The following is a 25,448-nucleotide window of genomic DNA, read 5'->3' on the forward strand; positions in this document are numbered from 1 at the left end:
CTGTCCGTATGAACGCTGAGATCTCGGAAACTATGAGAGTTACAATACTGGGATTAGCCACGTAGATTCCTGAGATTCCTGCGCACCGCAAGTTTGTTTCAGTAGAGTGCCGCGCCCACTCTAACGCCCACAAACCGCCCAAAATTGTGGCTCCTACAGTTTTGATGCTAGAATAAAAATTTTAACTGAAATGTATTGTTCTCATCAATACCTATCGATTGACTCAAAAAAAAGTTTGACACGCCCACTTTAACGCCCACAAACCGCGAAAACCTGTGACGCCCACAATTTTCATGTTAGATAAAAAATTGATCCAAAAAATAATTTGCCACGCCTACTTTAACCCCCATAAAGCTTAAATCTGTCTACCGCCGGTAGGTGGCGCATTTTAATCTCGCTTTGCTACTTGCATATCTCTATTTAGCTGAGTAACGGGTATCTGATAGTCGAGGTACTCGACTATAGCGTTCTTCCTTGTTACATTTTAAAATTGTCTAACGAACTTTTTGAACTGTCCGCTAACGATATTCGATAAACAGCAAACAGGTGTTTGAAACAGCGATGCCAGATCTGCTGAAAAGCGAATGCAACCGTGCCAGCTGCTAATAAAAAGCGCAAAATGATAAAAAGGAAAAACAAGTGTCGCGACGTGTTTACAATAATTACAGGGCCGTAAAGCGTTAAGACCAATCGAGTTCCAAGTCCAGATAGAGGAAAAAGGGTACACCGGTGTAAAAGCACCTTATCGGTTCAGTTGCGGCTTTGTTTACCGCCTTATCAAAACATATATGTACAATGTACATATGTATTTACTTATTTCCTGCGCTTAAATAGAATTCCGCCCAATCCATCAGTGCGTAAATATTAGTGCGGGTGTAGTGTAGTGCCTTTATGTTTGTCGCATAAATAATTTTCCCTTCTTCGAGGAATTGAACTGAACGGATTGTGTGCAAAAACAAACGGAAGCCAAACAAGGGCCGCGCTTTTCTTGGTTTTCCTTCTGCGATTGTCTCGGATGTTTATGCTCGGTCACCAGTTGCTCTCAAGGAATGCCCTCCATTTCACGTCTTCGGCGGTCGTATCGCCGCAGCGAAACCCCCGAACCCGGCCTCCTAAATACCTGTGAGTAATTCCACACCTCAAGCCGTGCAAGTTCGAACTACTGTAGTCTATAAGCCGTGGGTCCCAGTCAATCTGTGTGGCTTTCTGAGAAGTAGTAATCTGAGCTATGCATATTTATTTAAAATATTTATTTTTTGCTCTTTAATTGTAGTTAAACTAACCAATACTTTTTCAATAAGTCAATAAGTTCTGATAGAAACACATTACAATTAATGCAACTATTATCGAGTTATTCTAAGAAAAGTATATTGAGTCACTGAACTTATGTATGTTCAAGGGGCTTTATTAAAGATACGCCCTCAAAAATAATATGATTGTATTCTGTGTACTTCTACGATGAATGATTGCCTGTTTACGCAAACTGCGATAAACAGTAAGACTTGGACTTACACTATTAGTATTAAATCCTTCCGAGAAACATACAAAGTAAAATTCATTATAGCAAAGTAAGTCTGTACTTTCCAAAACTACTCTGAAAAACGCCCCCCAAAAATATAATTAACCAGCAAATATTAATAGAACGCCTTGTGAGTCTCGGTTGCTCACACTAAAACGATAAGATTACTGTAACTGCACCTGGATACCAAGTCTACCTCACCAATTTTACAAATAACAAACAAAAAAATAAAAAAATAGAGTTGGCCCATGAGGGGATCGAACCCGCGACCTTCGCGTTATTAGCACGACGCTCTAACCAGCTGAGCTAATGGGCCGCGGTGACTCGCTGCGGCCAAAAGAAACTTGGGCTGCAAAAAGGAAAACCACGCGTATGCCAGAAATAGTTTCGTATGGAAAATGTAAAGTATAAACAGTCGCATTTTCATAGTTGCCCAATTTATCTCGTAGTTTATTTAGTGCCCGGCCTGGCCCACATTCGAGCGGGTATTCCTGAGCGACACATATATTTTTGAAAACTTTTCACACACATCGGCTCTTCGGCTGAAGGGCTCGGGCATTCGTGGACCGAAGGCGGCTGTGGGCCGTCGTAGTCGTCGATGTCCCTTTTCCGTTCTCCTTGTTCCCGTGGAGGATCCGCAGTTGGCTTTTGACTTCGGTTCGGTTTGGACGTGCTTTTTTGGCTGCGGCGCTTCCGCCAGCAGCAGTTGTTTTGACATTGCCGTGGGAAATCGTTGAAGGCGGCCCGCCATCCCGCAATCCCGCTCCTTTTCGTCCTGTTTGCAATTACGGCGTAGCGTAATTCGAGAGGTGTAAACACTCAATTTAGCACTGCAGTCGAGGCACCTGAAGTCGCGAGTGCAGCTCGATAATCTGAAGGTTTCCGCCGTGAGCGACGTTTTAATTATTTAGACTGCCACAGATTTAAGCGGGGGAGATAGATTCCTGGCAATGAAGGCACTTGAAGGAATGTAGATACTCGAATCTCCGCCAGCGAAAGCGTGCCCCGTTCTGATATGCGTGACAACAAAACACCATTACCCTTAAATGTCAGAACTGCAATGAATTTCTGATGTACTAGCCCGAATCCAGGCCTTTAAAGTCGCTCGACTAATGGCAGCGTCTCCTTCGCCAGTTGTTCCGGTTCTCAACACCTGTCAGAGTCAAGGCCCTCGAATTGGGCACGGGAATTGGGTAAAGGAAGTCGGTTTGGAGACGGCCATGGAACCACCCACCAAATTAGAGGTTGAGCGCCTTACATAACGAGATTGGGAACGATTTAGTAGCCACAAGTGCCTTGAGAGTGCCTGCAGACCTTGAATCCTGACCAAGAAGTGCCTTGGGAGCCAGTCCCGATTAGAGAAGCCGTCAAATGTCGGGCAACTATCAGCGCCAGAGCCTGGAGCTCCGGAGTCCAGACCACGGATCCGTGGACGATCCCGATGGGCGTCTGCGGAACCTTTCGGGGTCCTCGGCCAGCCAGCGACGGCGGCAGCAACGCGTGGCCCAGCAGAGGCAGGACTCGTGGTTCCGGCACTCGATGCCACCGGCCATTAACCGGGACTTCGAGTCCCTGGAGCACCTGACCCCGCGGCCGTCGGATGGCCTGGATGAGCAGCTGGCCGCCTCCGTGTCGCATAGTGTCCACAGCGGCGGCAGCGTTACGCTGTGCGGACCCACGGATCACTCCAGCATCCACCTGAACAGTGCCAATAGCAACCTCGGCTTCATCGACTCGGACACGCCCAACACACCCGTGACCCCGGTCTCTGGTCTGCAGCCTCCTGCCTCGGTTTCCACCTCCGTGGCTGGGACCCTGTCCTCCCGTCGACGGTCGTCCAACCGCAAGGATTCCAAGGGCTCCATTTTATCACGCCAGAGCGGCAGGAGCCGGGTCTCCGTCCTGGCACAACGGGGCCTCCGAATGACCGCCTCATTTCTGCGAAGGAAGCGAACGGAGTACGAAGGTGAGTGCGGTTGGATTCCCAAGAATGCCTGGCATTCCATAGGCTAGTCACCATCTGTAGATGCTGCTCGTGGGTCGGGGCATGGGTTCTGCTGGCATTTCCTCACTTTGTTGCCTCCCTTTCCTCGCTTGGATCAATACCCTTGGCGCCCCGTAGTCTGGAGCTCGGTGGAGCGAGGGTGCGGTTTTTCACTGCCAATGCCTCCCGGAGATTTGTTTGCCAACTTTTTTATTTGTTTAGAGACCATACTTTTCAATTGGCCGACTCAATATAAACAAATATTGGTTTTGTATAAATCGTATTGGTTTACGAAATTTGCGAGAGTTTGCGGATTAGGCCAGATATGAGAATTATGCCTTCCACAATGAAAAGGGGAAAATAAATGCAGCTTTGTTGGATTCTTTTTATATATTTGTGATATTTTATTGTTGTTATGGTTTTTTTTAATGCGACTGATAATAAATTTTGACTAAAAAGTATCAGTAAACCGTTTATGTTATTTCTCCTATTTTTTAGGTTTTCAAATTTCAATTTTAAATATGGCATTTGCTTTTAAATTTTCTTCTTTTTAATAGTTGGGTGTTTATATTGACTTTATCAAGTTGCTAAGGGAAAACTTTGCAACGTTATAAAATATAATAGATTCGTTTCCCTAAACAAACGTAATAAACAATTTACAGCGGGATTTGTAAAGAATAGATAGTACATATTTGCTAACTTACTTTCCGTTGGGATACAATTAAATTCAAAAGAGTAATTATAAATATACTCTTTAAACTAGAGGGCTTGCATGTCACTGCCAGGCATTCTTGATTAGGAATTCAAAACGTATTCTTTATTGACGGCTGTAAAATGTTTGAAGTGAGAAAAAAAGGCAGTTTAAATTTACAGCCCGAAAACAGAGAGATAACAAAACTTAAGTGCACATACAGTCTAAGATTTTTGTTTGTCATTGTTCTTGAATGAATATTTTGATTGATAACTTAGAAAATGTTTCAGAAAACTCAAACACATATTACTCAAATATTTTTAAGCAAATGAAGCTCTGTGAAATTAATTTAAAAGGAGAGCTTGGAAAACGATGACTTGAAGAGGTTGCAATAATAAATTTACAGCCAGAAACCCTCGTTTGGTACTTCCAAAATTACGCTCACTTAAATTCAGTTGCAAGGAGTAATCCAAAAATGTGCAAATGAAACAGACAGGGATTTTATATGTCATTCCCAGCCATGTCACAGATACGTCACCCGATTGTACTGGGCGTTGAGTATGCAAACGCCGTAACTGGCTTGCCACTGTGCCGCCCTGCTCCCCGGCCGAACTTAAGGCCCCACCCGGCAGCCAACCCCTGCGGACTGACCCAGATTGCATGTTCGGGCGGCGTGGCCCACAGGAAGGGCACGTCCTGCTGCCGCATGTGTGGCATTGGACGGAGGGGACTGGATTCACAAGTCACTGCTGTCGAGCACTCAAATGAGCGGAAGCAGCAGTAGAAACGAAGCCTTGCCGGCTGCAGTTACATCTATGAGTTGGTTTTTATTGCTCTTAACTTAAGCTAGACAGTCTTCTGGGCCTGGAGGACCCAATCCCGCAGTTCGGCCACGTTGGCGAACACGCCGGGATAATTGGCGAGGGCGCACTCCTGTCCCCAGGAGATGACGCCCACCAGTTGACCTCCGGATACCAGAGGCCCGCCAGAGTCGCCCTGGCACGCATCCTTGTTCGCCGCCGCTGCACAGATCATGGTCGCCATGACGGAGGAACCGTATCCGTACGTGGAGCTGGCGCACTGCGAACGCCCCACTATTTTGGTGTTCGCATAGAGCAGCGTCGCCGAGGAGGAGCCGCCGGAGTAGGAGGTCTTGCCCCAGCCCGAGATGCTGGCCGCTGATCCGTGGGCAGGCGTCGCAGAAGCCATCGCAATGGCCTTGATGGTGGAGCCAAAGGTCAGCGACGACTGCAGGCGCAGCACACCGATATCGTTGACCTTGGTCTGGTAGTTGTATCCCTCGTGTGCCTTCATGGCAGCGACCTGGAGGAGAACGCCTCCGTAGGTTCGCTTGTTGGATCCCGCTCTGACCCGGAGATTGGACAGCGTGGTTGGAGAGTCCAGGCAGTGGGCGGCGGTCACAATGATGTTGCTGCTGATGATTGAACCTCCGCAGAAATGCGCTCCGGAACGCTGAAGGGAAACCTGCCAGGGATGATCCTCAATCGAAGTGGCTGTGCCGCCTACAATCCTGCCATCCTGCGGAGATTGGGGTTCCAGACCCAGGGGGATGACTGCGCCATTCGTGATGGCCAACAGGGCTAGCAAAGTGACAATCTGCAGGAACATGTTTGTGGTAGCGCTCTTCGACTTAGGCTGGCTAACTAGCTGCCCTCTAGGGCCTTTTATAGCCACGAATGGCGATTACCATTGGGCATTGCCCGTGTGGATAAGGGAGTCAAATGACACGGCCATATATCATCCATATCAAAGGCTGATTGCGCGGGACCATCTTTCTGCAATTGTCTTTGAGTGCTGGCAGGATTACAGGTGCTCTAAATTGCCTGCCGTGTGGCTATCGATTTGTTAACCGACGCGGTGAGATAGGTCAGTGGCAGAGCTTTAACTTATCGTTAGAATGCTTCCTTTGACGTCTCAACGGGGCCATAATCCGTCCTCTGCTCTCTCCTGCGACTGGCTGGGCCTTACCAATTGTAAATATTTCAAATGCAGATTACTCCTTCCGCCTAGCACAAAGAAAACGTTGTAAATTGCATGCCCTCTTACGTGCTTTGAATGGAATCGAAGGCCAAAACAGTCGTAGCCAACTGCCGAGTGGCTGATGCTTTTAATGCGAACACACAAAATATAAATAAGTACAAATCATGAATAACTCATTGGCCATTTGGTCCGCTTCCTAGCCAGCCGGAGGACACGGGAAATGCATTAAAAACAACTGACAGGTCCACATCCCTCTGCCCGGCAGGACATGGGCAGCCATTTATTCCGCAATTAGGTTAAAAGTGTCACGTTCAGTTAACAACTTCCGCTTGTAGCTTGTGTTTGCTCGCTGTTCCTTTTGCAATATGGTCGTCATGGTGGGCTGGAGTCATAAACTGGACTTAGTGCTTTGCGAAGTAAGTTTTCGACTCTGGCGGCATGCTTCGGCGCTGGAAAAACCACATACAAATCAATATGGAATGGGCGCCGCCATCGCCATCGCCATACTTACCAAATCGTTGTCGGACATCAGGTGTCTCTTCCAGCTGGTCAAGTTATCCGAGTAGCAGAAGTGCTCCACCACCCTGTTGAAGGTCACGTTCTTCTTGGGCCTCGACCCTTCCTCTCCGACACCGTCACCCCCGGCCCCATCTAATTCCTCGTCTTTTAAAATTAAGATGGACTTGAGCATCGAGTTCGCCGGCTGTTCCCCTGACATGGTTGAAATTGGTGGACAAATATGCAAATTCTGATGTATATTTGTTTTTAATCCGTATGATTAGTGAGAACAGGTTAAATTGTTGTGTCAATAAAAACAAAGCCTACTAAATGAGGATTTTAAACCTAAATTTTTCGGAATTGAATTAGTAAAGAGTCTTTAAACACACACTGAAAAGCTGTAATCCATATTCGGTAATTTTTTGATAGATGGCCTGCCACAAAACAAATTTTACTAATCCGGGTTGAGGTCGTTAAGGCAATGTTTTGCCCATTATTCCTTGAATTAAGGAACATGACACGCCTAGCTAGGGGCCAACATTTATGTTAGTAAAAAAAACAAATTTTCTGCAAGCATATCTCCATGCCCATTGTTCATTGAATTGAGGAATATAACAATATTGACACAGCTAGCCCATAGCTAGTAAACAAAACAGATTTGCTGCAAGAATATGTCCATCCCTCTCGGACTCCCTTTAGTGGAGTAACGGGTATCTAATAGTCGACTATAGCGTTTTCACATTTTTTAATATCACAAGTCGGAAACTTTTTAAAAATGTTTTTTGTATATCAAAATCACTTATCAAAATTTGCTAATAATAATTGTTTTCAGTAACTGGAAAAAAGAAAAATATTTGTCAGAAGTGGGATTCGAACCCACGCCCTCAGAGAGGACCAGAACGCTCATACACTTTCGTTCAGAAAGCAAGATTCGAAACCTTGAGTCTGGCGCCTTAGACCGCTCGGCCATCCTGACACTTGATTTAGGCGCCGCCCAATTTCTTGTCTTAAGTTACCCAATGGTAAGTGGTGATGGGGAGCAATAAATTAGGATTTTCTCTGTTTACCGTTTTATTTTCTAAAAGCATTTTCAACTCGTTGCTGAGATAAGATCGCTCAATAAACCGTTTAGCTTGATTGCCAAAGCAAATTAAGATACCCTACACGCGCAGCAGTTTGGCAGCTGAAGGGGCGGGTAATTCAATCATCCTTGATGGCAAATTGAATTGACATTTCACTTAGCTGTCCTGCAAGAAATAGACCACGTTAGATCATCCTTGTCGGCTTTATGTGACATCACCGCAGGATACTTTGTGCCCTAACGTGCACGGCATGAGATAAAGCTAGAAGCCGTCCATAATAGGGCAAGCTTATCTGGGTTTTGTACGAAAAGCTTGCGGGATACATTTTCATCGTCTACTTTTAATTTTCAAAGTGAATTAAAAAATATTAAAAAAGTAATCTTTGGCCCATGAGGGGATCGAACCCGCGACCTTCGCGTTATTAGCACGACGCTCTAACCAGCTGAGCTAATGGGCCATGCGAAGTTTGCTGTCAAATGTCGAATTTCAGTAAAGAACTGACATAACAGAACTGTTACGGTATTTAACATTGTCAGTTCTGTTGTGAGCAACTGTCATACCACAAGCAGAATCGTTCTCTCACTGTTATACTCTCTGTATGTACGGGCACAACTAGCGATTCGGACGAACAATTGTCATATGTCAGGATGGCCGAGCGGTCTAAGGCGCCAGACTCAAGATATGAAATCTTGCTTTCTGAACGAAAGTGTGTGAGCGTTCTGGTCCTCTCTGAGGGCGTGGGTTCGAATCCCACTTCTGACAAATTTTTTTTGTTTCTTTAGAGTTTTTGTTTTTTTGAAAGTGTGAAATTAAGTTGACATTTTTGTTTTGCTCACTGCTTTTATTAATTCCCCTCCCAAATTAACATGGTTTCCATAAAAACGAATTATATTTTTTATTGTTGGCCAAACTCATTTACTTCAGAGCCGAAGTACCACAAGGACGATTTTTTTTGCCAACAGGATTTCTTTTTTCTAAACTTTCTATGTTGTTAATTTTCGGTAATGTTTTTTGCATAAATTATGAATTATTAATCACAATGTCCAGTCAAGTCAAGTCTGACTCCAAATTGGAAAAAACTGTTTTTGAGACAGTTATGAGTAACCCGATGAGAGGATTGCATTGCTTTTAATTAAATCAGCAATCCTCTTTGTTAGTGCAATGCATACAACAAATGTCAACGTTTATACATTAATTGTTTAATTTAATTTTTAACTACAGAAACTTATAAGTTTACTTAATTTATGTTTTCATGTTCTATTTTAGGAGGTTATGGTTACTTATTGCAAAATAGAACCACTATTTATTATTACATTTTTCGAATAAAAAGCTTTTCTAGTTGAGATTTGTTTTTGATTTTGCACTTTTCAAGTCTTTTGATTAAGCACTTTCCTCATATACGCTTTTTGCCAAGATAGCACGCATGGCCCATTAGCTCAGCTGGTTAGAGCGTCGTGCTAATAACGCGAAGGTCGCGGGTTCGATCCCCTCATGGGCCAGTATGACTTTTTTTTTTAGCGTTTTCTAACGGCAAAGGCTGATTATCTTTAGGCTTGGTCCTTAGACCTTTCATATCATTTGTCAGCCTGACACTTGGCCTTCCAGTTTTGACGTCCAGATGGGTGATAACTAATTACATACCGCGCTGCGTGTGTGTAAATCTTGATAACCCGTCAAAGGGGAGTTACAAAGGGCCACCGCCGGCCGAAATTGATTTCTTGAGCGGTTACTTCCCGCGGTCTGGCAACCCACAGCCGCCCGCTAGTACACAAATCAAAACACGCCCCACCCCACCAAGGCAAACACTTGATGTTGGTTGCTCTGTTGCTTCGCCACTCGGCTCTCTGCTCACTTTTTCAGCTTTTCAGCATTTCAGTCGCTTTTCGAACCGCCGAGCAAAAAGTCGTGCCAGCGGACAGGCGCTTTTGGACCGGTTAACGAGGTCGACGTGTTGAACCTACGCGAATTGTTACTGACAAAAGTAAATACTGGATATCGGATACTTAGTCACAATGTGCGACACACTCTTACGGTGATCTCAGTGATGCACAGTCATCCGAAACACAAATCGCTTTCGGATACTAGTGACGGCATTTAAATAAACCCAAAAGACCCGCGCCGCGAAAGGTCAAATGTAATTATTGGGGTGCTAGGTGGGACATTTGTTGCATGGACAACAACCACCTCCGTATAGCTTGTTTCGTATGCACGAAAATACGGGCTACCGCGCCAATTCATCGTTTGATTTTCATATGCTATGCTATGCTACGACCAATGAAGAGTAGCAGCTGTACAATCAAATCTACAGAATGTTTAAGAACAGTGAAAAAAATATCTCGGGAGAAAAGATTGATATTTTTCTATCGTAAAACGATATATAAAAATGTATAGTTCGGAACAATATATTTCAACCAATTAAATACTTAAACTAAAAATTCCAAAGTTGGTTTAAAATAACCATATCAGTTGTTACCAGCACAGAGTAACCACCCTCCTTGGGAGGTTTTTCTCTCCATGTAATGGCAAACACAGCATGGAAAACACAATTTGAAAGCGTGTTTTATTATCATCCACTCATTGGCAATGCCACGGAAAGACGACTCGCTTTCGTACCGCTCCTCTCTGGTACTCTCCGTTTTCTCCCGATCCTCTCTATGTTAAGTACCGCTCTTTCTTTTGTTTTGCAATTGCAATTGTTAATTGTAAATGCTGTTCAGACCAGTTTTCTTTGCCATTTGTTGGCGTCATCGGTTATACGCTCTCTTTCGCGGCTCTTTTCCCTTTTATCGGGCATTAGCCGCATTTGCAGTTGCATGTGCGAACCAATTTACTGGTAAATTGCATTAGTCCCGCGGAAATCGACGGGGTTTGCAGATGCGATCGGTTGGTCACATCCGTTTAGTGTCGGGCGATATGTCACTACTATATTGGTGCGCTGGGAGCCAGCAGATCCACAGACTCGAAGGTAAACACTAGTGAGTCAGTCGTCACCGTTGTGACACACTGTGTGTAGTATAGTTAATGCCCAGCTGATCAGTGCCCGTCGTTTGCCAATTCGCGCTGTGTAGAAAGTCTTTCTCTTATTAATTTTCGTCACTTTTGCTTTCATTTGCCAAACTCAAATTAATTAGACGATCGGCGAAGGGAAAACAAAACATGTTGTGCTAAAAATACACGAAAATTAAAATAAGTGACTTGACAGTTTCGTCACGCTGCCCTGAACTTTCCATGCAGCTGGGAAATTGGGGGGGAATGCACCTCTGTTTTGAGTCACCCCGCTTTTATATAATTATATACTATGGTAATGTAGCCTAGCATTACTATTCCCTGAAGTCAAGGGTGGAGGTGTTCCAAGAAATGCGGGCGATTTCTGGGGGCCAACTAAACAAACGATGACACAGTAATATTGGTCGACTGCCAATTATTCTGTATTGATTGCCTTTGGACACTTTTGTCGTCAAGAGGATCCCAGTCCAGCCCTCAGAAATGAGGTGACACCATGGAGTGTGCTCTGTGTGTTTTGTATCTGTTTACTTTTCACAGATAAGCAGATAAGTACAGACACTCTTCACTGTATCGCTCGGTGCCTGAAACGCGGGCCTGCTCGGTCATAATTATCACCTCTCTTTAGGGAAATTATTCCCCAACTCGTTGGCAGTACTGAACCGTTCAAGTGCAGCCCAAATGTTTAATTTAGGATCCCAGGCCGGTGCGGATTTCGACAGCTGTATAATTAGTTCTGTTTGGGCCCAGTAGAGATTGTCCTCTTACAGTATGCACTCCCTTCTGGCATTCCTGCGGTCGGATTAATATGAAATCCACAAATAAGTAAATTCGCTTGGAATGAATCCAAAATACCTACTTATTCCTATGTCTATGGTGGTATTTTTAGACGCCGTCGCGGCTGGCAGAATAAATTTTAATAGCGTCGCAGATATGTGTATATTTGTAGCCACATATGTTTTCGAGATAGATCTACTTGAAACGATTTACGTCAGACTCCATAAGAGAAAAATCGAAATTAGCACCAGCTTGCCTTCGTTTTCCCTAGATCCAACTGCACCTCATGGCGGGGACCTTTGCCTATAAATATTAAAGACTAATTTCCCTCCAAGTCCAATTGAGTATATCATTTGTCGATTTTCCAGGGCAGGTGTAATTGCGTTTGTTTGTTGTTTGCATCAAGGCCGTCGGGAGTTGATTACAGGTACTTACATGGCTCGCAGAATGCAAGGCATTTCCCAAGAAACTGGATCAATCGATAAACCCCAACGACCCTTGGCTGCAGTCGCCTTTCAGGAATCCAATTTCCAAATCCCCACACGTGCACCGCCACCGGAAAATCCTTTGACAATCGAACCCCTGATGGGCGTTTTAATGGCTCTGCGGGTGCCATAATTCGCTGTGTTGTTGTTGCTCCGGGTGACCATATAGTTATGGCCTGAAAGCACGTACATGGCACGCAAATAGAAAACTTTGTTCATCACTTGGTCAGCGCAGACAAAAGGCGCTTCGTTAGCTTCCGGCTTGCGAGGTCGATGCTCGCGGGAGTTCCTACCCATTCACGCCCACTCCCACTCCCCTAAACATACGTGTTTTAATTTCTTTACCTGTCCACCTGTCGTGTTTACCTGACGGCACGAGATGGGCCTCCTGGGGGAACTGGCCGCTTGTTGGGGTTAGTTAATCCAAAGTAAATTGCACAGACCCTGAATCAAAGCGGCTATATAAACAGATTCAAAGGATACCTTGTATCCCAATGCCGTATTCTGAATTCACTTCGTTGTTGATTGGCTGGTTGGCTCCCTTCTTCACCTAATGACAGCCAAATTACCTCCTCAAGTGGGCAGTTAATCAATACCAGGTCATTGGAAAAAACAATTGCAGAAAAACTGAGCTTTTTGACGTTTTTGCCAACGCAGAGCTTGAAGTAAAAAGTAGCACCTAAATGCGGGCCAGAACTAATGGATTAAAAACCCTTATGGTTTATCTGGAATTTGTATTTTAAATATACGAGTTACAACCCGCTTCAATCTCGTTCTTCTTGTCACTCAACAAGTACATATGTATGTATACAAAATATTTCTGAAATAAGAAGGCTTGAGATTATACACTTGTTTTATTTATATAGTGTTTTTTGATTCATATACATATATTATTGGCGGACTATTATTTTTTGTATTGTGTTGATTTTCTGTTGAAAGCTGTGCTAATACTTATATTGTGTTAATAAGGAAAACAATATCAGCCGGCCTAAAAAGAATTTAGGTTCACACAAATCCACACTGTACATTTTTTTATTGTTCTTTGTTAATTTTGCATCTGTTTTATTACAAAAGATTGAGCTTATTCGATGATTTAATGCTTTTGTGAATTTGGTTGCGCCTCATTAAAATGACATAGCCATAAACATGTGCGTGCAAGTTAAAATAAATTAATAAAACAGCGAATTATAAAATGCTTAAGTTCCCAAGTTGTTCCCGTGTGCAGTACCTCAGCAAGCTTTTGAAAATCAAGCAATGATGACAAAAACCGGCAACGTTGAACTAAAATGACAGTTAAACGCAAAATCCAAAGTGCAATAGAATTCGCGATTGCGAAAAGTCTCGGCGGTCCTTCGAGTAAACCCACTAATTGAATCGTGTCGTGTCGCAACAGATAAGATCCGGAAAGTGAGTGGAGTGTGGAACTAATTGCAGTGCGACCCATGCCAGTCGCAGAGCCATGTTAGAATGGCGGACCCCGGCAAAAACGAGAGGGACGCACACAACGGAGCGGGCAGCGACCGCAGCCACGCCCAAAATGGGCGCAACGGACACGGCCAAGGACGACAGCAGCAGCAGCAGCAGCAGTCGCAGGACCCGCCCACCGCCAGCCAAGCCACCTTCGACGCCAGGAGCTTGTGGCCGAGCATACAGTCCTGGCTCGGCAGCGGCGTCCGGCGGATGAGGAGTCAGGTGCTCCGGCGGACAGCCACCACCGGTCCAGAGGTGGCTCCGTCCGGCGGAGACGGCGCACCTCCATCTGGCTCTCGGCCGGAAAACATCGATCCCGCTGCGCCGTCCAGGAGCGGAGCTGGGATCACCGAGACTGACGGCAGTAATCCCCATCGAAGGCTGAATGCTCCATCGACCGGGGGCAGTAAGCAATCCCTGAAAAATTTTCTAAAAAAAACCGGTCTTGGAAGGAAAAAACGAAAAGGTGCTTACATTTTCTATACCACAATAATACTTTATATTTAAGGAAAGTGATTCGATTTTCTAACTTGCTATGACTGAAATTCGAACAGCGTTGTTTAAATTTACATCTCGATAAGTAGCTTTTGTTTAGTTGAATTGAATTATTTCGGGTAACTAGAAGGTTTTGCTAATACTTACATTATTTATGCATACAAATGTATGTACCTACTTAAAACTGTGTCTTTATTATACCTATTCGTTTTGTAACCATTGAGTTGGTTGATTAACGTTTAGAACAAAATATTACAACAAAAAAATGTAAAATCAGCCTGCTTTATGTCAATACTTAAGGTCAAGTCTGGCCGATAATTCTGACAAGTTTTAAATTCGGAATAGGAAATGATAAGCGGCATGAAACATACATACGTCAGGTCCATATGCTTAATATTAACTTTGACAATCCTTGGCAATTTTTCGGAATTGTGTCATACAATCTTTTTTTATAACTTTCCTGAATTCAAGGAATTATACATGTTGTTATCGTAACATTAAACAGAAACGGAAACAAACGAAGAACAATAAAAAGTTTTTGGCAGGAAATGCCATAGCTTGTCAGATATATTTATGAGTATTTTATCAATGTTTGTTTTTCTTTATTTGTTTGCCCTCATAATATATTTTACCTTCACCTTAAGCATAAACAAAAAAAAAATTTGGCAAGTTTGTTTACACATAATTAAACTGACATTACATTTGAATATCGCACTAGAGTAGTTTTTTAGTCGACTCCTTTCTAGATGTTTATGAGCATTTATTTCAAGGCGCAGGCGCGCTCTCTTCGTATTCCCTTTTCTGGTTCTTCTCTCCGTGGTTTCTCACCTTTTGTTGTGCTAACACCTTTCGCTTTCGATTTCGCTCTTGCACTTTCGAACCCCCGTTCACTATCTCCCCGAGTGGTACGCAATGTTTTGGGTTTACGATAATCGCAAGCTTTATAAGCTCCTTTTAGAATGCACTACGCAGCTTTGGGGATTGGAAGGCTGAACTCAAGGGGTTCCCCACCAGAGCGCGAAACGGGTTACCTCCCCCGAAACCCATCCCTAAAGTCCGTTCTGGGTCCTTCGAGCACGTTGGAATTTTATTTCAGTCGTAGTATCGGAGCTCAGGAGAGCGCACGTAGTAAAAGGTTCGCGTAGAAGGGTGCTTCTTAGGGCATGTGTATAATATTATCTACCTTGAAGTAACTGTGAATAATCGTTTGTCAATCAGTGTCTACTAAGCAATTAGCAAGGAACTCAGTGTTTTCGAACCGAATTCATCCAAACTATTTAGGTGCTAAATCACGTGCTCGACGCAGTCAACTTAATTGCGACAAATCGATAGCTGAACGGAAAGATTAGTGCAGGCACGTTGCCAGGTGATGGATGTGAAAAAGTTATACGCCCAAGATGCTGGCCAGGAAAAGCTAGGAAACCACTCCGATTAGATGGTCAAACAGGGTTCCATCGAAATACCTTTCCTGGGTGTGTGTATATGCAAATGCAGGCCACAGAATCCCCCGTACGGGATGGAAAATGTGTTTTCTTATACGCAGTGATTGAAAAAAGGGAGCGCAGGCGCCAACCCGCAGAGCTACTCTTATACCGCTCGCGACCGTCACGCCCACTTGTGGCTTGCCATCCTTGCTGCGCCAGTGACCAGTGACCACCTGCCCTCCATCCTGGGGTTTCCCAAGCGGAATCAGGAGGAGACCGCCGGCGAGAGCATTGCCTTCGTGCCCGTGGGCGACTGCGACTCTGGATCCGACGAGCTACCCGGGCCCGAGGAAGAGGAAGCGGAGGAGGAGGCGGTGGAGTCGGTGGTAGCGACGCCATCTGGAGGCCGAGCAGGACGCTTCCGCTGTGCCGCGCTTTTTCGCCGGCTCAAAATGGACTTTCGCAATGTCTACAAGGCGCTGCGCATCCGTTGGAGTCGTAAGTGTCGTGGTCTCTATAGGTATCCCAAGCTGTCTTAAAACTTTGATTACTATTACCACTATTATTTCCAAATACTGTACAAAAATCTGTTTGAAACTTCTAGGAGTTATAGTACACAACAAAAAGATACGATTTTGAATGAAAATGGAAAAACTTTAGAAGTGTAACATACAAGAAATTCAGTTAGAACTTAAAGTGTAAAATGAAAGGTACGGCAGTAAGCTTTGTGACTTCTGCAGAACTGTGAACGGTGATCAATGACACTTCCAATTTATCTATATTTAAGCAATTGAAAACGACATTATCAACCATCACAATCCATCATACCCTTCTAATAGAACGACGTGCTAAGTCCAATACAGTATAGCAGGCTAGCTCAAAACTTCTCCTCTTTTCTCATCAAAATTTTGAAATTCCGTCACCATGCTGGTGAGTTGCCAGAAGATCAGTCCAGTGAAGAGACTGGTCACGGAGCTCAAGAAGCACCACGTTATCCCGCGACTGCTGGCCTGCAAGCCCACGGAAGTGATCACCGTGCTCTATCCCTGCGACATCGACATCAAGCCGGGCGTTACGATAGTGATCAACGAGGTTCTCCACCGGCCGATCATCCGGTACAAGGCCGACCCGGAAAAGTTCTACACGCTGATGATGGTCGACCTGGATGTGCCGCCGGACAATTACTCGGAGTGGCTCATCTGGATGGTGGGCAACATTCCGGGGTGCGACGTGGCCCTGGGTCAGACGATTGCCGTTTACGACAACCGGCGGGCCTTGGAGGGCGAAAACGTCCATCGAATCGTCTTCCTGGCCTTCCAGCAGTACCTGGAGCTGGACTTCGACGAGGTCCTTATTCGCGTGGACGAGGATGGTCGTCGCTCCAACTTCAGTTGCCACAAGTTCGCACGAAAGTACGCCCTTGGCAACCCCATCGCTGCCAACTTCTATCTTGTGGAATGGGTTTTTCGATGGACACCGACGTTTCTGAGTTTGGAAATAGAATAAAGTGGAGACATGGCTAACTGGCAATTGTATCATACTGTTTTGTATTTTTTTATTTTTTATAAAATTAAGAATTGTTTTCTTATCCAAATGTTAAAAAAAAAAAGTTAAAAGTAGGACTTAAGCCTAGAAAATGCATGAAAAAAAGGGTTTTCATATTTATAACGCTTACTGGCTGGAATGATGGCAATGGATGATTAACAAAATATTATCGTTACGCCTAAAACTCAGTTATTGAAAAGAATAAAGATATTCAATTCCAGGAAATCATTTTATTGCTATTTCGCTAGAACTGATATATATTTCACTTTCGTCAATATACGTCAGCTAAAAAGCGATAAGTAATCAGAATAATATGCTGTTAATAGAAACACCGTGGTCCCAGCATTAAATGCCATGTAGTTTTTCGATTGTTCCCTTGATATCACCTATTAACCACCCTTTTAATGGATACTTTCAGATGATGAGGACTTCACCTCATCCGCTGGGTACGATGCAGATGATGGGGAGAGGCGTGTCATAAACCTAAATGGGCCACAGCCCTCTAAGTACTGTAATAATCGCATAACGACGGCAAAGTATAGGTGAGTGGGCGTCCGCCATTTATCAACTATCAATTATCATGACCCATATTGGAGGCTTACACCCGACTAACCGACCATTTATCTGGTTTGCATGCAGTTTCATCAGCTTTTTGCCCGCGTTCCTGTTCGAGCAGTTTCGGCGGTACTCCAACTGCTTTTTCCTGCTGATTGCCATACTGCAACAAATCCCGGATGTGTCGCCCACGGGGCGGTACACCACGCTAGTGCCACTGATGTTCATCCTCTCGGTGAGCGCCATCAAGGAGATAATCGAGGATATCGTAAGTGTTATGAGTTCAGCTAGCTCCCACCAGATAAATACAGTCGTAATCCCGGTTTCCAGAAACGACATCGGGCTGACAATGAGATCAATCACCGATTGATCGAACGCCTGGACAGTGGCTCCTGGCACACAGTCCGTTGGTCGGAGCTGACGGTGGGCGACATCATAAAAGTGGGGATCAACACCTTCTTCCCCGCCGATCTGATTCTGCTCTCGTCCAGGTGCGTCCCCAAGTTAACCCCAATTAGCACACGTTGACCGTGAATCGCCCACAGTGAGCCGCAGGCCATGTGCTTCATAGAGACGGCCAACCTGGACGGCGAGACGAACCTGAAGATCCGGCAGGCACTGCCGGCCACCGCTGAGCTGCTGGAGACCAAGGATCTGCAGCGACTCGAGGGCAGGATCGAGTGCGAGCTGCCCAACCGGCATTTGTACGAGTTCAACGGGGTGCTCAAGGAGACCGGCAAGCAGTGAGTAATTAGTGTATAAATAGCGGGTAATGAAATAGTTATATAAACACAAAAATAAACAAACAATCTATACGAAGAGTAAACATTATAGGGCACTAATTTCGGGACTTATTTTCGGAACGACACACCATTCAAGATTCAATCTTTATGGTATGACAAAAGGCCCCGAATATTTTTCAATATCGTTCAAAAATAAATTTGATCTTGCAGACTTTTTAGGAAACTAATGTAATTTTTTGTGAATTTAAGTGCAAACAGAATTCGTTTCGATTTAAACAAAATTACCCTGCACTCGCTTATAAAACTAAACGTGAAAGTTTAATCATCTAACTTAAAAATAAATCATACAGACGGTTCCAACGTAATGTTTACCTTATCAGTATGAATATAATTGGTTAGTTATAAAATTGTTACTTTTAAAAGTTATGTCATTGTAAAACTATTAATGCTTTCCCTCCTGTTTTAGACCCGCTGCTTTGGGCAATGATCAGGTGCTGCAGCGCGGGGCCATTCTGCGGAACACGGCGTGGGTGTTCGGGATCGTGGTGTACTCCGGCCAGGAGACGAAGCTGATGAAGAACTCCACCTCGGCGCCACTGAAACGCTCCACCGTAGACAAGCTGACCAACACCCAGATCCTGATGCTGTTCATGATCCTCATCTCCCTGTGCATCATCAGCGGCCTGTGCAACCTCTTCTGGACGCGGGAGCACTCGGAGACCGACTGGTACCTGGGGCTCACCGACTTCAAGACCCGGAGCCTCGGCTACAACCTACTGACCTTCTTCATCCTGTACAACAACCTGATCCCCATCTCGCTGCAGGTGACCCTTGAGCTGGTGCGCTTCCTGCAGGCCATCTTCATCAACTATGACATCGAGATGTACCATGAGCAATCCAACACGCCGGCCATGGCCCGCACCTCGAACCTGAACGAGGAGCTGGGCATGGTCAAGTACATTTTCTCGGACAAGACGGGCACCCTCACGCAGAACGTGATGGAGTTCAAGAAGTGCTCCATCGCCGGGTACGTCTACACCCCCGAGCGCACGGCGGAGGAGTCCCAGCTGGTGCAGAACATCCTCAGTCGCCACCAGACGGCCGCCGTGATCGAGGAGTTCCTGGTGCTGCTGTCCGTGTGCCATACGGTGATCCCCGAGCGCAAGGAGGACGGCACCATGATCTACCACGCCGCCAGTCCGGATGAGCGGGCTCTGGTGGAGGGGGCCCAGAGATTTGGCTACATCTTCGACACGCGCACCCCGAAGTACGTGGAGATAAATGCGCTGGGCGTGCGGAAGCGGTACGAGGTGCTGAATGTCCTGGAGTTCACCTCGACGCGCAAGCGCATGTCGTTGATTGTCCGCACACCGGACAACAAGATCAAGCTCTTCTGCAAGGGAGCGGACTCAGTGATCTACGAGCGGTTGGCTCCGCAGGGGCAGGCCTTCCGGGAAGAGACGCTGCGTCATCTGGAGGAGTTCGCCTCGGATGGTTTGAGGACCCTCTGCCTGGCGGTGGCCGACATCCGGCCGGATGTGTACCAAGAGTGGAGCCAGACCTTCGACAAGGCCTCGGTGGCTCTGCAGAACCGAGAGAGCAAGCTGGAGGATGCGGCTAACCTGATTGAGAACAATCTGCGCCTGCTGGGCGCCACGGCGATTGAGGATCGTCTGCAGGATGGTGTGCCCGAAACCATTGCTGCTCTCCTGGACGCAGGCATCTACATTTGGGTGCTCACCGGCGACAAGCAGGAGACGGCCATCAACATCGGCTACTCCTGCCGCCTGATCAGCCACTCCATGGACATCATTATCCTCAACGAGGAGAGCCTCGATGTGAGTGGGTTAATCTTTATTTTGTTGGTCTACGATTGATCTTCAGGGGATTTTCGTTGCTCTCCAATCCCACTCTTTCGAAACACATTTAAATATTTACCTTTTTTCAGGCCACCCGCGATGTCATCCATCGGCATTATGGAGAGTTCAAGAGTTCTTCGGCGAAGGACGCGAACGTTGCACTGGTCATCGATGGCACCACTCTGAAGTACGCCCTTAGCTGCGACCTGCGCAACGATTTCCAAGATCTGTGCCTCCTGTGCCGCGTAGTCATCTGCTGTAGGGTTTCACCGATTCAGAAGGCGGAGGTAGTCGAGATGGTCACCCAGAGTACGAACGCAGTGACCCTGGCCATTGGCGATGGAGCCAACGACGTGGCCATGATCCAGAAGGCGAACGTGGGCATCGGTATATCAGGAGTGGAAGGTCTACAGGCGGCCTGCGCCTCGGACTACTCGATCGCCCAGTTTCGGTATCTGCAGCGCCTGCTGCTGGTCCATGGGGCTTGGAACTACGCTAGGATTTCCAAGCTGATCCTGTACAGCTTCTACAAGAACGTGTGTCTGTACGTGATCGAGTTGTGGTTCGCTCTCTACTCCGGCTGGTCGGGTCAGATCCTGTTCGAGCGCTGGACCATAGGCCTCTACAACGTGGTTTTCACGGCCATGCCGCCGTTTGCGATGGGACTATTCGAGAAGTTCTGCACGGCGGAGACGATGCTCCGGTACCCGATGCTCTACAAAACATCGCAGAACGCGAAGCTCTTCAATGTGAAGGTCTTCTGGATATGGATATTCAATGCCCTGCTCCACTCGGTGTTCCTCTTCTGGCTGCCGTTGGCGGCCTACACGGGGGAGGCCATCTGGGGCGATGGCAAGACCAGTGATTACCTGATGATGGGCAACCTAGTCTACACGGTGAGTCATTTGCATGTGCTTACTCGCTTTGGATCTCAGTAAAGCTTACTTCCTGCTTTTTCAGTACGTGATTGTCACAGTTTGTCTGAAGGCCGGACTCATAACGAACTCGTGGACCTGGCTGACCCACCTGGCCATCTGGGGCTCAATAGTCCTGTGGTTCAGTTTCCTGCTGATCTACAGCCACGTGTGGCCGACGTTCAAGTTTGCCAGCAACTTCCGCGGCATGGACATCCAGTTGCTCTCGACGCCAGTTTTCTACTTCTGCCTAATGCTGGTGCCCATAACCACGCTGCTGATCGACGTAATATGCAAACTGTGAGTGAAGGAGGCTTCCACCACTGCACACCACTTATTCCTGCGGTTCTATTCCAGGGTGCACAACACCGTGTTCAAGACACTCACAGAGGCTGTTCGCGAGACGGAGATCCGACGCAGCGACATCTCCGAAGTGATGAACGAGCCGCGATCTTCGTAAGTATCGAAGCAATCGCCTCCCAGACCCCGTAGTACGCTTTTCCTCCGGGCCGGAGGGTCCCTACATACCTTCATATGTATTTAGTTTTGTTTGTCCAAAACAAATCCAAACTATACTTTCAATTTGAATTGTTGCGCATTTGCTGAATATTAACTAGACCCCTAAGACGTTGATATTTCTACAACCCCATCCTTCCAACCAGAAACAAGGCTGATTGAACATATGTGCCTGCACTCAGTATCCCGCTTCTTGTAGTCGTTGCACCAATATCGAAACCTATCTTAGTTGTTATTTAGCGTTTGTTTGGGTCATACTCCATTTACTTAATCCAATCATTCCGTTATCGCACTACCACCTCCTCGAATTGTGTTTGTTGAACTTACGATGTATGTTAGTGCTTATTACGTAGAACCAAAGTACTTCTTGAATATTGGCCACCGAAAATTGCTCCAAATATACCTAAAAGTGAACGCACAAAGAAAAACTAGAAGGAACCCCAAGTGTTCCCTACCAGGATCCGTATCGATAAGGAAATATAACTCAGACAAGGAAAACTTACATAGTATTAGCGGATAAATGTGTAAATAGTATTAGAGACTAGAGTAAGTTAAGTTGTTAAACACTTTCTCTTCTCGTCATGTGTTATCCACTCAGTGTAAATTCATATGTAACCTCTTAAATGCCTATCATGAACATCGCACAACTAGATACTGTTAAATACGAGTTAAAACTGAACCTTAGATCTAAATGTTATGTATTTACCCTAGTTTGATACGCATTTTGTAGCAATTTTGAATGCAACTAAAATTTAAACTGAACTTACAATCGGCTGTGTTGAGGCTATCTCACCTAGCTTTGTCATTGAATAAAATCGGCGCCTCTTGTGAAACAAACACAATTTAATTGAGCTAAGACAAAACAGCCAGCATCAAACCAAATCAGACTTTCTCAGTGTTCGACTGCATCACCATGAGCAAGTACATATCTAATGAATTGAAACCCCTAAAATGTAATCTCTCTGTCTTCCTCTATCCTCCATCAACCCCCGACGGCGATGGTATCCCCTTCAATCCCAATCCATGCATTCAATCGATCCATACCCCATTCAAATCCCTGCACCCATGCGACGCATTAGTGACTCCGGTTTCGGATACGCCCTCGGCAAGCTGATACGATCCAGCCACGCGCTAATCTCTCATGACCATCGCACCAACCTGGAGTCGAGGTCCAGTGTGGAGTCGAACCTGCGGGTGGAGAACCTGGAGCTGGAGGTGGACACGGAGCAGCAGCAGCGCAGCCGGCAGCGGCAGAAGTGGCGGGGAGGCCAGATGACCTTCGCTGCCACTCGGAGTGCCAGGACCAGCGCCACTTCACCCACCACGGCCACCCTGCACATGTGAGGGACCCAACCCGCGTTGAAGGCAAAGCAAATCGAGTTATTTTACTAGTGTTAATACGTATCTGATAAGTGTGCATTGTATAGTATTGTAAAATGCATTCCGAAGGGGACTATTTCCCACTTTCGCATCGAGTACCTCCTAAGAACTGTCGAACTCATATCGTATTTCCATGTGTATATGCTAGGCCTTGTGAGCGCATCCTTTTACATCGCATACTGTATGTGCTAACAAACTATTGCCAACTGTGATAGTGTCTAAGGAGTAGCCAGGTGGTTAGGCACGTAGGATAGGCCAATAATCAGGAAATGTTTTTGTGAGCCCTGTTATCATCATTCCTGAGTTACTTTACGTACTTATACTCCTATTTATGTATTAGCTGGATGTGTAACTTTTACTTTAAGAGACTTGTCAGGTTGTAAATTCGTTAACGAACCCAGTCACGAATGCCCCGTTCGATCCTACTTAACAATCTATAACCAACCGATATACATAATCATCCCAACGTTATTGGAATGTGATGGTACCCAGATGATATGTATGTATCAGTTTTGAATATATGTATCCCGCACCGTCCACCCAGCTCGCATGCAACTTAATTCGGCCAATGATATATACTAACTCTATGGCTGCTGATTGTTTTAATCCGATCTGAATACGATCCGATCCGATACGCCCTGCACTTATGTTGAATGTACCTGTTTTATTTTGTATTACTCGACACCCAACAAAGCGACTTAACCAATCACACCCAACACCTACTCGCAGAACCCAAACACACCCAACAATAACTAATCAATATATAATTTAATAAAAGTCAAAGAGTCAACAGCAAAATTCTGAAAAATGTTTATTTGAAATTTCTCTGAACGTTTTCTGCGTAAATGTCTGTGTGCGCAGTACCATGTATGCCTTGGGATCGATAATTCGGTGTAAGTAAATCGTAGAAAAGCTGAAAATTCATAACTACACAACACGATACATCCACACACCCACTATGTCACATCACCCAGTCACAGGGTTTGTTTATAATGTGTTCTCCCTCGCAGGACGGAGATGTAGGGGCAAATAGGACCTCAAACTTGTATACCTTTAACACTTTATGGTACGAACTTATGATTTCTGTAGCGTCAAAGATTCGTTGTAATTTATCTCCAGAACCGCATCGTATTCCTTTTATTTGCCATATTTAAAGTATGTAGGCCTACCCCATTTATTACGTATTCTGCATGCCCCTTCAACTTGGTACACACCTGTACACACCTCGTTTCTCATCCTGATTTGATTATACATATGTATGCTCCTCTGCCCAAGCCCCAGAAAGTCTCCATTCCGTAGAATTCGGATCGACCTTGTAACTGCAAGAACTGCGTAAAGTGCTAACAATTCAAAATGGAAACCCACCCGTTAACTTAATAAGCGCCCCACGAAATTGAAACCCTTACTAAACTATAACCGACCCGCTCAAAAATTAACCCAACAGATTCACGGAAACGGCCCGGCTGCTACGTAATGTCTTTACCCGTCGTGCCAACACGAGAGTCGAAACGGATCTCGAGCTATCGCGTGAGTACCACTCAGTTCCAGGAACCAAGCCATTAGAGGCAGACTCCTAGAGCAGTAGGTTCGCCTCCGGGGATCGGGTGTATCCCCTCCTAGGGGCTCTTTTAGCGGGAGAACTTTGAGACACTGGGTCCACAATCACACATTACAGATACCACACATAACATTGTGATAACGAGTCTATGAGATTGTACTGACTGTGTCTTCCTTCCCAGATGGCTATGCATTTTCCCAGGAGGAGGGCGGAGCTGTGCCGCAGTCTATCATTATACGTGCTTATGATACGAATCTGCCAAAGCCCGAGGGAAACTAAACCGGAAATGCTGGGACTACGGATCTCACGGTGCACATGTATATAGGAATCCGAAAGGAGCAACGTCAACACTTAGATTTCACCTGGTATCTACATTTATCAGATCAGAGCACTCTTCTGGTAGGCCAAAAACACTCGTCACATTTATTCTCTATGTGTCTTACACTTGCAGTAACCGGAAAACATTTCGTAGTAGCCACACAACATTGATTATTGCGCATATAAGTTATCTGTCTTTGCTGTTATTTATTTTGTAAGATCGCGAAAACATATTTAAGAGGCTAAAGTTCGGTCTTTCGTATCTGTCCTTGTCCTTGGCGCTGCTTTGTGATACGGATACAGACTTGCATTCTTTTTTAAAAGTCTATCTCTAAGTAAACTGTAAACATTTGTACCTACAATATGCATTACATTATTGTGAATTTCAAAAACATATTGATGTCGGCAAAGATTCTGTATTTTTCGGTCACTAAACCGCTGATATTAAAAGGAAATAAATCATATTTCTCGTACGTGAATCTTGGCTTTTAATACGGCTGGGAATAAAATGTTGCTGTGAAAACTAACTGACGGTTTTTGAATATTTATACTTGGCGCCAACTGAAATTTGTCGACTGTTACTGTGTGTACACACTAAAGTTTGGGTGTGCCATTTAACTGTTTTTGGGTG

The 25,448-nt window shown here is 45.4% G+C and overlaps 4 protein-coding genes and 5 non-coding genes across 21 annotated transcripts; 4 read left to right on the forward strand and 5 right to left on the reverse strand.

Annotated features, from left to right (window-relative positions):
- Positions 1 to 620: 620 nt before the first annotated feature.
- Positions 621 to 25,296, forward strand: ATP8A (ATPase phospholipid transporting 8A1). 12 transcript variants are annotated; one of them, XM_070994917.1, is made up of 12 exons: positions 9,670 to 9,909; positions 13,434 to 13,976; positions 17,393 to 17,516; positions 17,614 to 17,797; positions 17,860 to 18,020; positions 18,075 to 18,272; positions 18,739 to 20,110; positions 20,221 to 21,027; positions 21,092 to 21,345; positions 21,403 to 21,501; positions 24,386 to 24,468; positions 24,681 to 25,296. In XM_070994917.1, the coding sequence occupies exons 2-12, from the start codon at positions 13,508 to 13,510 to the stop codon at positions 24,776 to 24,778; spliced, it is 3,849 nt and encodes a 1,282-aa protein (XP_070851018.1). In that variant the 5' UTR covers positions 9,670 to 9,909; positions 13,434 to 13,507; the 3' UTR covers positions 24,779 to 25,296. The 12 variants fall into 12 exon arrangements, with proteins under 12 accessions (XP_016943203.3, XP_016943195.3, XP_065719842.2 ...); XM_017087708.4 differs by lacking the exons at positions 9,670 to 9,909; positions 13,434 to 13,976; positions 24,386 to 24,468 and adding exons at positions 2,217 to 3,485; positions 23,803 to 23,834; XM_017087707.3 differs by lacking the exons at positions 9,670 to 9,909; positions 13,434 to 13,976 and adding an exon at positions 2,219 to 3,485.
- TRNAI-AAU (transfer RNA isoleucine (anticodon AAU)) lies at positions 1,762 to 1,835 on the reverse strand. Its single transcript has one exon. It is a non-coding gene; the product is annotated as a tRNA-Ile (tRNA).
- Positions 5,002 to 5,861, reverse strand: Ser8. The gene has a single exon (XM_017087718.4). The coding sequence runs from the start codon at positions 5,821 to 5,823 to the stop codon at positions 5,041 to 5,043; it is 783 nt and encodes a 260-aa protein (XP_016943207.3). The 5' UTR covers positions 5,824 to 5,861; the 3' UTR covers positions 5,002 to 5,040.
- Positions 6,296 to 7,019, reverse strand: LOC108019758 (uncharacterized). 2 transcript variants are annotated; one of them, XM_065863642.2, is made up of 2 exons: positions 6,707 to 7,019; positions 6,296 to 6,577 (listed from the first exon to the last, which is right to left on the reverse strand). In XM_065863642.2, the coding sequence occupies exons 1-2, from the start codon at positions 6,911 to 6,913 to the stop codon at positions 6,476 to 6,478; spliced, it is 309 nt and encodes a 102-aa protein (XP_065719714.2). In that variant the 5' UTR covers positions 6,914 to 7,019; the 3' UTR covers positions 6,296 to 6,475. The 2 variants fall into 2 exon arrangements, with proteins under 2 accessions (XP_065719714.2, XP_016943209.3); XM_017087720.4 differs by having other exon boundaries at positions 6,298 to 6,644; positions 6,707 to 7,007.
- On the reverse strand, positions 7,549 to 7,669 carry TRNAL-CAA (transfer RNA leucine (anticodon CAA)). The gene is made up of 2 exons: positions 7,632 to 7,669; positions 7,549 to 7,593 (listed from the first exon to the last, which is right to left on the reverse strand). It is a non-coding gene; the product is annotated as a tRNA-Leu (tRNA).
- TRNAI-AAU (transfer RNA isoleucine (anticodon AAU)) lies at positions 8,159 to 8,232 on the reverse strand. The gene has a single exon. It is a non-coding gene; the product is annotated as a tRNA-Ile (tRNA).
- TRNAL-CAA (transfer RNA leucine (anticodon CAA)) lies at positions 8,417 to 8,537 on the forward strand. Its single transcript has 2 exons — positions 8,417 to 8,454; positions 8,493 to 8,537. It is a non-coding gene; the product is annotated as a tRNA-Leu (tRNA).
- TRNAI-AAU (transfer RNA isoleucine (anticodon AAU)) lies at positions 9,201 to 9,274 on the forward strand. Its single transcript has one exon. It is a non-coding gene; the product is annotated as a tRNA-Ile (tRNA).
- Positions 16,199 to 16,952, forward strand: LOC108019757 (putative odorant-binding protein A5). The gene has a single exon (XM_017087719.4). The coding sequence runs from the start codon at positions 16,354 to 16,356 to the stop codon at positions 16,933 to 16,935; it is 582 nt and encodes a 193-aa protein (XP_016943208.1). The 5' UTR covers positions 16,199 to 16,353; the 3' UTR covers positions 16,936 to 16,952.
- Positions 25,297 to 25,448: the final 152 nt, after the last annotated feature.

The sequence above is a fragment of the Drosophila suzukii genome, chromosome 2R (assembly GCF_043229965.1).
Source record: "Drosophila suzukii chromosome 2R, CBGP_Dsuzu_IsoJpt1.0, whole genome shotgun sequence".
Taxonomy (NCBI): domain Eukaryota; kingdom Metazoa; phylum Arthropoda; class Insecta; order Diptera; family Drosophilidae; genus Drosophila; species Drosophila suzukii.

Coding starts and splice junctions, on each gene's coding strand:
- LOC108019758 (XM_065863642.2), bottom strand. CDS start 6,913: ATGTCAGGGGAACAGCCGGCGAACTCGATGCTCAAGTCCATCTTAATT. Junction 6,578..6,706: donor TGATGTCCGACAACGATTTG/GTAAGTATGGCG, acceptor TTATGACTCCAG/CCCACCATGACGACCATATT.
- ATP8A (XM_017087706.4), top strand. CDS start 2,891: ATGTCGGGCAACTATCAGCGCCAGAGCCTGGAGCTCCGGAGTCCAGAC. Junction 21,028..21,091: donor TGGGCAACCTAGTCTACACG/GTGAGTCATTTG, acceptor CTGCTTTTTCAG/TACGTGATTGTCACAGTTTG. Junction 21,346..21,402: donor ATCGACGTAATATGCAAACT/GTGAGTGAAGGA, acceptor GTTCTATTCCAG/GGTGCACAACACCGTGTTCA.
- Ser8 (XM_017087718.4), bottom strand. CDS start 5,823: ATGTTCCTGCAGATTGTCACTTTGCTAGCCCTGTTGGCCATCACGAAT.
- LOC108019757 (XM_017087719.4), top strand. CDS start 16,354: ATGCTGGTGAGTTGCCAGAAGATCAGTCCAGTGAAGAGACTGGTCACG.